Source organism: Tachysurus fulvidraco, chromosome 11, assembly GCF_022655615.1.
Source record: "Tachysurus fulvidraco isolate hzauxx_2018 chromosome 11, HZAU_PFXX_2.0, whole genome shotgun sequence".
Classification (NCBI taxonomy): Eukaryota; Metazoa; Chordata; class Actinopteri; order Siluriformes; family Bagridae; genus Tachysurus; species Tachysurus fulvidraco.
Genome location: NC_062528.1, coordinates 3234200 through 3248084, shown reverse-complemented (window position 1 = coordinate 3248084; position 13885 = coordinate 3234200). Strand labels below are relative to the sequence as shown.

General features: G+C 40.9%; 1 protein-coding gene across 1 annotated transcript in view; it reads left to right on the top strand.

Moving 5' to 3' along the window:
* The window catches only part of igsf11 (immunoglobulin superfamily member 11), a 77589-nt gene extending 64029 nt beyond the window's left edge, over positions 1-13560 (top strand). The window contains exons 3-7 of the mRNA XM_047820203.1: positions 2693-2900; positions 9517-9672; positions 10935-11057; positions 11727-11874; positions 12701-13560. Coding sequence (XP_047676159.1) covers positions 2693-2900; positions 9517-9672; positions 10935-11057; positions 11727-11874; positions 12701-13172 — 1107 coding nt within the window. The 3' untranslated portion in view covers positions 13173-13560. The remainder of the gene's footprint in view (positions 1-2692; positions 2901-9516; positions 9673-10934; positions 11058-11726; positions 11875-12700) is intronic.
* Positions 13561-13885: the final 325 nt, after the last annotated feature.

The following is a 13885-nucleotide window of genomic DNA, read 5'->3' as shown; positions in this document are numbered from 1 at the left end:
TTGTAAATAGAAAGCTTGAATAATAACACTAAATATTTAACCATTTAAATAATTTAAAGTGAAAAATAATTTGTTCGAAATTAAAACACTGTGGTCTTGGGCTGAGACTGACAACAGATATCTTGTGTGGGAGAGTGTGTGTGTGAGTAAATATGAGTGTGTGACGAAGAGTTAGTGGAGTGTATGTGAGTGAGTGAGTGAGTGAGTGAGCGAGTGAGTGAGTGAGTGGCAGTGAGAGTGAGTGAGTGAGTGGCAGTGAGAGTGAGTGAGTGGCAGTGAGAGTGAGTGAGTGGCAGTGAGAGTGAGTGAGTGAGTGAGTGAGTGAGTGAGTGAGTGGCAGTGAGAGTGAGTGAGTGAGTGGCAGTGAGAGTGAGTGAGTGAGTGAGTGAGTGAGTGAGTGAGTGAGTGAGTGAGTGAGTGAGTGGCAGTGAGAGTGAGTGAGTGAGTGAGTGAGTGGCAGTGAGAGTGAGTGAGTGAGTGAGTGGCAGTGAGAGTGAGTGAGTGGCAGTGAGAGTGAGTGAGTGAGTGGCAGTGAGAGTGAGTGAGTGAGTGAGTGAGTGAGTGAGTGAGTGAGTGAGTGAGTGAGTGAGTGAGTGAGTGAGTGAGTGAGTGAGTGGCAGTGAGAGTGAGTGAGTGAGTGAGTGAGTGGCAGTGAGAGTGAGTGAGTGAGTGAGTGAGTGAGTGGCAGTGAGAGTGAGTGAGTGAGTGAGTGAGTGAGTGAGTGGCAGTGAGAGTGAGTGAGTGAGTGAGTGAGTGAGTGAGTGGCAGTGAGAGTGAGTGAGTGAGTGGCAGTGAGAGTGAGTGAGTGAGTGGCAGTGAGAGTGAGTGAGTGAGTGGCAGTGAGAGTGAGTGAGTGAGTGGCAGTGAGAGTGAGTGAGTGAGTGGCAGTGAGAGTGAGTGAGTGAGTGAGTGAGTGAGTGAGTGAGTGGCAGTGAGAGTGAGTGAGTGAGTGGCAGTGAGAGTGAGTGAGTGAGTGAGTGAGTGAGTGAGTGGCAGTGAGAGTGAGTGAGTAATGGCAGTGAGAGTGAGTGAGTGAATGAGTGATTCAGTGAGTGAGTCAGTGAGTGAGTGTAAGTCAGTGATAGTCAGTGATTGAGTGAATCTGTCAGTGAGTGAGTGAATCTGTCAGTGAGTGAGTCAGTGAGTGAGTCAGTGAGTGAGTCTCTCCTGTATGCCTCATGTTCAATTTTGTTCATGTGCTGTTTCATATCTCTCTCTCTCTCTCTCTCTCTCTCTCTCTCTCTCTCTCTCTCTCTCTCTCTCTCTCACTCTAACGCTCACACACAGTCACACACACATCACAGCTGAAGTGCTGCTCATTCATCTGTGTATAAGAGGACAAAAGCCCAGCACTCTGAGAGAAAAACACACACCACGACTCACACATGGTTTAACTACTTTAGCAGATTTGGCAGCAGAACACATGCATGCATAGTGTGGGGAAACCATGACACCACAATTTACAAACACTTAAACAACATCACAGTGTGTGTGTGTGTTTGTGTTTGTAAGTGATGGGGAGAGAGAGAGAGAGAGAGAGAGAGAGAGAGAGAGAGAGAGAGAGAGAGAGAGAGAGAGAGACATCAAACCAAGCCATAGCATGGAAATTTGCATGTAGTTGAAAAGCATCCCTAAACTGCTGTGTGTGTGTGTGTGTGTGTGTGTGTGTGTGTGTGTGTGTGTGTGTGTGTGTGTGTGTGTGTGTGTGTGTGTGTGTGGTCATCACATGATTTTCTTTTGAAGAACCCCCTGAATATTCAACTTATTCTTTAGCCTGACCTCTTCTGTTGTAGTACTTGTGTGTACTGTAGTGTGTGTGTGTGTGTGTGTGTGTGTACTCTGATCATGCCCACACTCACACACAGTGCATTGAAGGTTCAAAGACTTTGATGTGTTTTCCAAAACATTTGCATGTAATGTTAAGCATGATGGTGTGTGTGTGTGTGTGTGTGTGTGTGTGTGTGTGTGTGTGTGTGTGTGTGTGTGTGTGTGTGTGTGTGTGTGTGTGTGTGTGTGTGTGTGTGTGTGTGCACTTCCAAAAATCTGTGTGAATCTGTCTAATTAAATATGTACTGTAATAGATGTGTCATGCTATTGCAGGAAAATAATCAGCAATGGTGTGGTGTGATGAAGCAGAGTTACTGTTCTACCCCTAAAACCACCTCCATGCTGCGAATAAGTTGCTATAGAAACGATCGCGCATCAATATAAACCTGCACTGATGTCAAAGCTGCTGCTCTAGAAAATTCATCAACACTTTCTGACCAACCAGAATCGCAATCCCAATGTAGTGAGCATGTACAGGAGAGACTCGGAAGTCATTTTGGATTCAGCGTGTTGGGAATTGAATAGTTCAATGTAGCTTTATTTGTTTTTGTTTGTTTGTTTGTTTGCTTATCTCATATGGTTAACATTATTTTTCATGATGGTTGAAAATGATTATATATAATATACTTTAAAATGTAGTCACAGCAGAAGAAAAATCATCCTGTAAGATGTATAATTAAAAAAAAAAATCAGTTGAGTTATAATTACATTGTAGCTCAGTGCATCAGTATCAAATCAGATCAAATCAAATCATGTGATCCCGAAAGATTCCCACAGTATAGTATGTAATAATATCTCTCTCTCTCTCTCTCTCTCTCTCTCTCTCTCTCTCTCTCTCTCTCTCTCTCTCTCTGCCTTTCTGTAGGTGATTATTTATCAGGGCGGTCAGGTCTTCAGCCTCGCTAACCGTATGAACAATCGTGTGGGTTTTGTTGCTACGATGCCCAGCACTAGTGCCTCCATCTTCATCAACAACACACAGCTGGCGGACACGGGGACGTACCAGTGCCTCGTCAACAACCTGCCCGACCGCGGGGGGAGAAACATTGGTGTCATCGGCCTCACCGTGCTCGGTAAGCAGTCAAGTATGAGTCAACTCTTAGGCTCCAAAAAGTTCAAAAGGCTCCCAAAAGTTCAAAAGTGAAACATAGAAAGTGTCATCTATGTTATCATTTATGGTAACTGGAATGACAGTAAAAAAAAAAAAAAATCTGCACTTTACTGTACATATTTTTTTTTTATTCATACAAATTAACATTGTGCAAAGAACAATGCGAAACACTAAAGTGAGCACGTTTATACACAAAAACTTGTAGAAAGAAATAACAAAACCGCGACTCCGGTGTCATTTGTGTCGTCGTACTCTGTGACTGGAATGATATTAAAAGAAAAAAATAGATCAAAATCTGCACTTTATGCCATTTTTTCTAGCTAAGAAACACAGATGTATCGCGACGATCCATGAAAACTAGTAGAGAGAAATAACAAAAAACTTACTGCAGTGTCATTTGTGTCATCGCCCTCGGTAACTGGAATGACGCAAGAAAAAAAAAAATCTTTTAATTTTCATTCTACAAATTTTTCGATTATACTCAAATCTACAATTTTGTTAAAATTGTAGTGCAAAGAAAGAATGTGAAACTCCAACTCGAGCAATCTCGAGTGTAACACGAACATGGACGGAAATGAGTCCCAGAGATAAATAACAAACCTACAATGTCATCGGTGTCACCCTATTTAAATGTAACCCAAATGACCCGCGTCTGTCGTTTCCTGTCTCTGAGTCTCCATCAGTCATTTTATTCTTAATAAGAAAGGAAGCACAAAGGTGTGCACAGGAGAAGTCCAGTGAGGAGGTTTTTATTAACACAGGAGTCATTGGAAGTGATTAACATGCTCCAGTGAGTCTGCAAATTAGATTCCGTACTGTACTGCGGGATGAAGCTGATAGCAATCGAAATAATAAGACACGTTTTGTCACTTTCTTTAAACCATTGCAGCACAGAGAACAACAGTGGTGCATTAAAGCGAGCAACTCAAGAGTCCTCGAATTTGCTGTCATCGGCGTCGTCCTGCTCGGTGACAGCAACGTTTTCAACAATTTCCTGCATTTCCAAAGAAAAAATAAACAAATCAGATGAGTTCAAGTACACTTCAGTGTAATCAGCGTCACTCAAACCCTGCCTGTGAAGCGCTCATGGGGAATAATGCACAAAATGGAGGTCAGGTTTCTGAAAAAAAGAAAAAAAAGGAATAAGTTCATAATAGCAACATAGTCAACGGCAAAAGTTTCAACACTGCATTCAGATGAACAGCACTATACTGTGTGTGTCTCCTGACTTGAGGTCATGCCTGAAATATGAAAGCAAACGCTTCATGCTGAGCTACAGGAGGAAAATAAACAGCGTAGAAACCGAGTTACTGTCTCAGTACCGAGGACGACAGACTTAATGTCACAGTAAAGTGGATGATTAGTTTCCCATTAAAGATCATTCTTTACAGGACTGCTGTAAAAAAGATGAGGATAAGTGGTACAATACTGCCATCTACTGGCAACCTTAATAATTCTCTCTTTCTCTCTCTCTGTGTGTGTGTGTGTGTGTGTGTGTGTGTGTGTGTGTGTGTGTGTGTGTGTGTGTGTGTGTGTGCGTCTAAATAATGTGGGATTTTAGAGGTAAATTGTTACTGCTCACGAATTAGTTAGATTTATTTGTTTGTTTGTTTACTGTTTGTTTGTGTATGTTGGTTTGAAGGTCTCTCTCTCTCCCTCCCTCCTTTTTCTTTCTCCCTCTACTATTTCTCTTCCTCTTTTGGACTCTTTACTCCTCCCAACCCCCATCTCCTAATCCCCCCACTCTTTATCTCTCTCTCTCTCTCTCTCTCTCTCTCTCTCTCTCTCTCTCTCTCTCTCTCTCTCTCTCTCTCTCTCTCTCGCTCTCTCTACCCTCTCTCTTTTTCTTTCATTCTCTATCTGTCTGTCTCTCTCTCTCTATCTCTCTCTCTCCCTCTTTTTGCTGTTTGAGAGTCTGACTCACCTGCATGGTGTGAGGGTGGTGTGCGGGGTGAGTGTAGAGGAGTGTGTGCTAGCGATAGGAGACGTGGTGGGACATGAGAACATTGTCTCTGCCTCCCGCATGTACAGTGCAATCATTGTTTTTGAACCATGTTGATAAAGTGACTAAACTGGTCCAGAAAGTAATTGTCATTAATAATGAGTGTGTACTAGTTTCTCCCTTCAGTTCTCCTGCCAAAATAGTCATAACTTTGACTACAACATTTTTGTTTCCAGTGATAGACGTAAAATGTTGTAAATGTGGTCAGACGGGACATTTTGTCCACGACTGTCCTGAAAGACAGAGTGACCCCAGTGTTTCCATGCAACTGGGGCAGAAGGCAGCTGAGCCTACTGGAGCCGTTCCCCCCTGCAGTTACAGCTTGGCCTGCTGCTGAAAGCCATGCAACTACTCCTGCACCAGGGCCTAGTGAGCGTGAGCCCCAAGCTCAGACCTCAGACCAGAGCTCCACTAGTGACCTACCTGCTCGGCCGAACCTGATTGGGAGAAGCGCTGCACAGCTGAACAGGTCCGGGAGAAGCCCTGCTCGGCTGTAACGGTCCCGGAGAAGCCCTGTTCGGTGAACTGCTTTCGTAGAAGGACTACGAATATGAAAAAGTCACAGCGGACACTGGAGTAGTGCTGGAGCTGCCTGCGCTGGCGGATAAGGGAACACCGGTGATAAGGGAACATCAGTGCAAGGGAACGGAGGAGACGTGTTCAACCAAGAGTCTCAGGAGGAATTCTTAAATGTTGTTTACAGTGATGAAGCCATTAAAGAGTTTTTAGGAACCACTAAATGGCAAAAAAATTTATTATTGAAGAGATTTTCCCAGTGAAGAGTTTGTTCATGATGTGAAGCATTTTAGAAGAGAAAGTGTTTTTATTGACTAGGACTTAAAAAACTGATAACGAAGGTCAAATAGGGAAAACTCGGATGAAGACTGATAAAGTGTGTGTTGTTTTTTTATTTGAATTTTTTATGATCTGTTTGCTTTATTTACACTTTTTTTTAAATGAACAGATTCATTAGAAGTTGCGAGTTTTAATATAAATGAAGCAAAGGAACATGGAAAAAGAGCAAAACTACTGTATAGGAGCTCATTAAGCAGAAACATATACAGTAGATGTTGCAATGCTACAGGAAACCCACAGCGACATAAGTAATGATGCCGATTGGTTTGACGGGTTGGTGATTTTAAGCCATAACATGACGTTTTGAACGGGAGGCTTTTAAAAGTGAACGCTTTTTATGAGAATGAGGTTTTTGTTTTTATCGGTTTGTACGCTCCCACCAGTGCAGCAGTGCACACATTTTAGTTTTGGGAGGTGATTTTAATTGCGCGGCAGAAAGTATAGACAGAAATCACGCAGAACCTCGATAAGCTTCCCGTAAGCGACTGTGGGAGTTGTTATAGAGGCCAATGATCTCTGTGACATATGGATGAATTTAAACAAGAAACAGAGATAGTACACGTGGGCCCACTTCATAGACAACACGCTCTCCCTAACGAGATTAGATCGATTTTATGGTTTTAAGCATCAGCTGACTTTTTTTTACAAAGTGTTTTATTTTTCCAGTGGGCATCTCAGATCACTGCATGGTTCAGTGCACCATTGCTAAAAAGAATGTACTGTGAAACCTAAGAGTGCCTACTGGCATTTTAACACTGCTCTTTTAGAAGATGCTAATTTTAGAGAATCTTAGAGTGTTTTTTTTGTTTTGTTTTGTTTTGCTTTTTGTTTTTTTTATGAAATTGTTTTAAACTTGAGAAGGCAGCTTTTAACTCCCTACAGCAGTGGTGGGATGTGACAAAAGCACAAATATCGAAGCCCCCAAAATTAAAAAGACCAAAATTAACAACCTGTTAGACACTGCAGCACAGGGGGCGCTGGTCCGCTCATGCTTTAAAAGCGTTACTGAGATGGATGCGGGGGGAACGGTGGCTTAAAATTTTGCACGTTTGCCTCACACCTCCAGGGATGGGGGTTCGATTCCTGCCTCCGCCTTGTGTGTGTGGAGTTTGCATGTTCTCCCCGTGCCTCGGGGGTTTCCTCCGGGTACTCCGGTTTCCTCCCCCGGTCCAAAGACATACATGGTAGGTTGATTGGCATCCCTGGAATATTGTCCGTAGTGTGTGAGTGTGTGAGTGAATGAGAGTGTGTGTGTGCCCTGTGATGGGTTGGCACTCCGTCCAGGGTGTATCCTGCCTTGATGCCCGATGATGCCTGAGACAGGCTCTAGGCTCTGACACTGAAAGCGTCAAGCTGCAGGAGAGCTGAGAAAGTGATAAAGCAGATCATTCGCCAGGACCGGAAGTACTGTGTGCCTGCCAGGTTGATTTTTGACAATATATATCTAATTCATGACACCTTGGACATCTTCAGGCTATTGGGCTTAAAGACTGGTCTGATTTTCCTAGACCAGGAAAAGGCTTTTGACCGGGTTGAGCAGGAATACTTGTGGAAGGTGCTGGAAAGTTCAACACTGGTTTCAGAGCCATGATCAGGGTGTTGTACTGTACAATGAAATTGAGTGTACTGAAGGTCAACGGTGGTTTATGGGCTCCTTTTAGAGTGTACAGAGGGATCAGACAGGGCTGTTCCCTCTCAGGTATGTTGTACTCTCTGGAGATTGAACAAGTTAAGGAGTCATCACTTTGGTTTTAATATCCCACATATTAATGCCTCCATATGCTTGTCAGCTTACGCAGATGACTTGGTAGTCATGATAAACACACAAGATGATGCAAAGTTTTTAACTGACACTTTAAAGGACTTTCAGATTTTATCTTCTGCCAAGGTCAACTGGGGTAAAAGTGAAGCCATGTTAGTTGGGTAGTGGGGAGGTGGGCAACCTTCACTGCCAGGAGGCTTACAGTAGTTTGGAAAAGAGGCGGTTTTAAATACTTGGGTGTCTACCTGGGGAGCAATGACTTTTTACATAAAAACTGAGAAGGTTCTGTAGAGCATGTGAAAGGCAGACTGAGCAGGTGGAAATGGTTGGTCCTAAAAGCTAGCCTGCGTTGATCCTCCACCGAACCTGCTGGCAAAAATCCAGGCCCTGCTGGTGTTTTTTTTTTTTTGGGACAACCTACACCGGATTCCTCAGAGTGTTCTCCATCTGCCGAAATAGGAAGGATGGCACGGACTGGTCCAGCTGTCCAGCAGAGTTTCAGCATTCTGCCTCTAGTTCATTTAGAGACTCCTCACTGGACCCAGAGACTTAGTATGGAGAGCAGCAGCCAGTGGATTATTACGCACAGTTGAAGGACTGCGGCTTGACAGAGCCTTGTTTTTAATGGACCCAAAAATGCTGGACATCTCTGAATTGCCAATGTTTTACCGTGGACTCTTTAAAATCTGGAACATTTATAAAAAAACAGAGCAAAGGCTATCAAACTTATAGCCTCTGGTGTACGGTGGGCGACTAGATGTCTCCAGTGTGACCGTTCCTGCACTGTTCAGAACTCTAATCTGATCTGGCATCGTGACGATCCAGGAGCTCTTGAACATCACGGAGACAGACTTGTCGAGGGCAGAGGACCTGGCAGCACGTATGAGACTGACAACACACATGGACCTTTCAACTGGGACCTATCAACCCTGGAGATCTGCACTAACATCAGAGGAGCGTGTTCGGCTGCTGGATTATCATCACACAGAGGCTGGGCCTGCAGAGAGATGAACCCTTTCCCCAGCTGAACATCGCTCCCTACCTCGATGGGTGTGAGGGACCCCTCACATAGTGTGCCCGGGTGAAGGGGAAATGGACTTTGGGTCAGTGATGGGGAAGCTGCTCTACAGAGCCTGTGTTAAGGTTTTAAATAAGAAAAAGCTGAGTGGGAGGGTAGACACCCCATGGAGAAGTGGTTTTAATGCTGATATTAAACCAGAGTGGAGGGCACTGTACAAACCACCGATACCAAAAAGTGGAGGACCTCCAGTGGAGGATTGTACATGGTATTATCTCTGTGAACTCTTTTATTTCAGTTCTAAACCCTGATATTGCACACGACTGTCCTTTTTGTTCAGAGTTTTTAATGCTTTTATTCACTGCTCTTGAGTTACAGTCACTGTTTGTGTTTTTACGGAACATTTTAAGATCGTTTTATGTTGATTTTACTGTTAAGGTTTTTATTTTGGTTTTAAATACGTTAGGAAACACAGGTTTAGGTGCCAACTGGTTGACTTAATCCTCGGTCAAGCGAAGATGGCAATATACCTGAGCGGGAAAAACCAGTTTGCACAGAACACTGACTGTGAGGCCACAAACACGTTTAAAAGGGCTGATAAAATCAAGAATTAGATTTGATTTTAATTTTTACAGAAGTATGAATGATGTGGATGTGTTTACATGTGTGTGGTGTTGGGAGAATGCTTTGTGCTCTGTTGAAGAAGGAGAAGTAAACTTTGCACCAGAATTAGGCTAATCACTCATGTTTTACTCAATTCTGAAACCATCTTAACACGTATTTACTTATTTATTTATTGTTATTAAGTCACCCTGAATTTTTATGATCTATGACCTGTGTATTTAAAGTATTGTAAAAAAAAAATCTCAAACTCTCTCTGTCTCTCTCTCTCTCTCTCTCTCTCTCTCTCTCTCTCTCTCTCTCTCCCTCTCCCTCTGCAGTTCCTCCATCTTTGCCCGTGTGTCGCATCCAGGGTTCTCTGGACGTCGGCAGTGACGTCACGCTCCTCTGTGGTTCTGAAGAGGGAATTCCGACGCCAACGTACTCATGGGAGAAACTGGACTCGATCCCCAAACTCCCTCTCGGTTCCATGCAAGGTACTCTGTGTGTGTGTGTGTGTGTGTATGTATGTATGTATGTATGTATGTATGTATGTATTTTTATATATATATATATAAATGTATATATATATACAATTTTTTATTTATATATTTTATATATAAAAATACATATATTTATATACATATGTTAAAGGTGGTGGTCATTTCTTTGAAGATGTTTATGAAAGAAGCGTGTGGGATTTTCATTACTATTGCTGTAGCACCATCTAGTGGACAGATTTAGAATGGCAGTTACATTGAACTCGACTTTCTTTTTCTAGTCTCAGACTGTTTCTTGTTAGCTTTTTGTTAGTAGCTGTTACTAATATTAGTAAAATGTATTCTAAATATCACAAAAATATCACTCTTTGTGCCGCAAATGATCCAGATATTCATTACATTTTTGTGTTTATTTATCTGCATTTGTTTTATACTTCACATTATTATTATTCTTATTATTATTATATAATAAAAATAAAAATTATTTAAATCTTAGTATTTATTAACCCACATGAATGTATGAATGTCTGCAATTTCAAACTTCGGTTAACCTTTTACATGAATAAATAAAAGGTACAAAAATGATTATAAATTATTTACGTCATGTTTTACTTACGCTATTAGAATTCAGATAAGTTTAGTCCTTTTCGGTGAATCACTTTTATGCATGTAATTTTTTATGCATGTAAGGTTGCTGTCCATTTCGGCCCATCTTAAACTAATTTTCTTAAAAACATTCATGAATAGACTGATTTAATTTTTAATGATTTATTCCTTTTATTTATTCATTTCTTTTTATCTTTTCCTAAATTTATATAATTATTATTCCATGCACATGTTTATATTTTTTGTTCAGAACATTTTTTTTATTTTTAAATAAATATAATACACAGACAAAACAAAAACCAGCGAACAAACAAATTAAATAATCATGTTTTCATTTGGTTTTCATCTTGTTCTTTTTGTTTTTTGTTTTGTCTAAATTTGCATGGTTTAAATCGGTATTTCATGCTGACTGGGATTTCAATTGGTTTCATTTCTTGAAAATTTCACAATCGCTACAGTATCAGTTTAATAAAAAAACAAATAAATAAATAGACTTCATTTACTTTTTTTTAAGTTACTGCAGTCGATTTTAGATCAGTTCATTCACTACAGGAAATGATCACGAGACGTTTCTTTTTCCTCAGTGTAGCATAATTGTGCGTGTGTGTGTGTGTGGTACGTGTGTGTCTGATGATGATGATGATGATGATCAGATCAGATGCAGGGTACGGTGAGTCTGAAGAACATCAGCGTGGGGACGTCGGGTGTGTATCAGTGTACCGCCTCCAACGCCATCGGCACCAGCACGTGTCAACTCAACGTGCAGGTGGTTACACGTGAGTCACCTCTCGTCTGTTTATTAAAATCGGCATCTGAATCTTGATTATTAATTAACATCCTGGTTGTTAATTACGGTGAGAAACCTTTCTTGAGTATCAGCTGATCTCGATATTTCGTTTAACGATTGCTTTAAAAACATTTAGAATTTTTTTATTTATCCCAATCTTCTGATTTGTTTCAGCACCGGATTAAATGCTTCATTTTGTTTTCTGATATCTAATCCATAATTTTCTGCTCCTGGGTATCGAACAGGGGCCTTGCTAGGGATGAGGGTCTTTACCCCCTGAGACTAAAAATTACAACATAACTCTAAATAACAAAAGTGTATTAATCTATTTATGAGTAAACCGACATTTAATTGATTAAAGTGATTTCATTTCATCAGCACTACAAACTTAGAAACTTGACATTCAAACTGTTGCCTTATTATTTTTACCTCACCAACTCTTCTAACGAATGAATAAATAAACGAACGAATAAATGACGACACTCCAATGTCCGTATTCTATAAACAGTAAACAGTCTTCTGTTTAACTGCGTATAGAGGAATGAACGAAAGAACTTAAAACGCAGTGTTTTATAGTGTATACGAGATCTCCTTAATTTTACACATGTATGTATTTTACACATACACGTTTTAATCTTGATGTATGTGTGATGTGCAGCTCAGCCCCAGAGCGCAGGTCTCATCGCTGGAACCGTCGTCTCCGGCGTCCTCGCGGCTGTGATTTTTGCCCTGCTGGTGATCGTTACGCTTTTCTACTGGAGGAACAAGAACCGCTACGAAGACGATGACATCCCCAATGAAATCAGGTGAGAACCACCCCTAACATTAACCTTAACCATTAACCCTAATCCCTAACCTTAACCCATAAACCCAACCCCTAATTTTAACCCTAACCCTAATCCTAACTTTAACCACTAACCCTTTATTTGTTTGTTACTGATGACTTCTATATTCTACCATAACTGCTAGCTACAACCCTCCCTCACTTTTACTCGCTTCATAAGCAGAATTCATGCTTCACATTTCGACACACACACACACTTGTTCAAAAATAATGCCGCCCTATACAAGGTGTCAAAACGTCAGTCAGCTGTGCTGTTGACATGTTTGATACTCTCAACATACACACAGGAATAGGAAGAAATGACAAAATTAAATAAAATATAACAAAATTTGTTATAGGTTTTCTGTTTGGTTTTAGCCACAGAAACATTTGCATGATTTTAAATGTATTTAAAATTAAGACCGCAATTTTTTTTTCCACTCAGGATTTACCTGAACAAACAAAAAACATATTAAAGCTCAGACTAACGCTACCTCTGATTTCGCTTTAAAAAATTCATCTTCATTGTTTGCTCTGCAGTATTATTTTTTAATCCCTTTTTAATTTGTGACTACAGCAATTCTCACTGAGCGCTGCCTTCTCCTTCAAGACTATTGATAGACAGAGCAAAAAAAAAATACAGATAGATTTTTGAAAAAATTAATCTCTTTTTTTTTTCTTCTTATGAGAATCGGAGTCGAGATGAAGAAAAAAATGTTTTTCCATTAACTACTTATTGATTTGTTGTTGTGAAGCAACTTAATCGCAAATAAATCACAGAAGTGAGATTGTTCCGGAACATTTTTCAGAGAGGACGATCTTCCGCCGAAGAGGTCGTCGTCGGTGAAGGCGTTCCAGGCGGACGCCTCGTCCTCTGAGAATGACACGCTCACCTCCACCAACACCTACAACAGCCGCTACTGGCACAATGCCAAAGCCAGCTACGACGCCAACTCCTACACTCGCTACGACGGGCAAAGCTTCACAACTGGGGTCGGGACTGGTACTGGAGGCGGGGTAGGCTACGCAAATGGAGGACACACTCTCCCAGCTCCCAAGACTCTGGTGGTCACTGCCAATTCTGCGCCTATTGTTACACGCAGCAACGGTTCGTTGACTCAGCGAGCTCCACCCACAACACCCCCACCTACTTCTGGCGCCGCCCAAACGCACTTGCCGAGTCGCACGCATTCGTACGCCGTCAGCCAAGCGGCACTGGAGCGCATGGGCGCCGTACCTGTCATGGTTCCCGCTCAGAGCCGGGCGGGGTCACTCGTCTAACGCCAATATGAGATGACAAACAGAATTTTTACAATTCTTTATACAAATGATGCCATCTCTTTCTTTTTTTTCACTAATGAACTACTGATTTTACTGCGTGAGGTTTTTTCTACATTAGCAAATTTGCAATAATAATAATAATAATAATAATAATAATAATAATAATTCAGGAACGTTTTGGAGAACATTTGGAATGTTTCCTTGATTAAGCGATCTCTTTTCAACATGCATCTCGACTGCATATTAAAAGTACAAAATTTTAGCTGCCTCTTTTAGAACATTTACGCTTAGCAACACTATGTTTTGCTGATGACGACTTGGGCCATCTTATCGAATTTTGAAGCAATAGTTTTAAAACGTTAACCTAAAACTCCTAAAATTTTGTTTAATCAATTTTGTTTATTAGCAATATAAACAAAACAGTGTTCCAAAAAATACCCATGTACAGCTGCGAGTGTAAATAAGAGACGGGAAACAATAGGAGGTAATAAAAATAATTGTAATAATAATTTCCCCAAAAAGTTTTTATTTGGCAACTTTTTTTTTTTTACATTTATTTGGCAACTGTTTATGCTTAGAGTTTTTTGTGTTTTTTTTTTTATTTTATTAATTTTTTTTTTGGACAATAAGTTTTGACAAAGCACAAGAAAAACACGAAGTTAAATCTTCTAGAGAAATCGTTCACATTCAAAAAATAGGGCATTCGATTACAA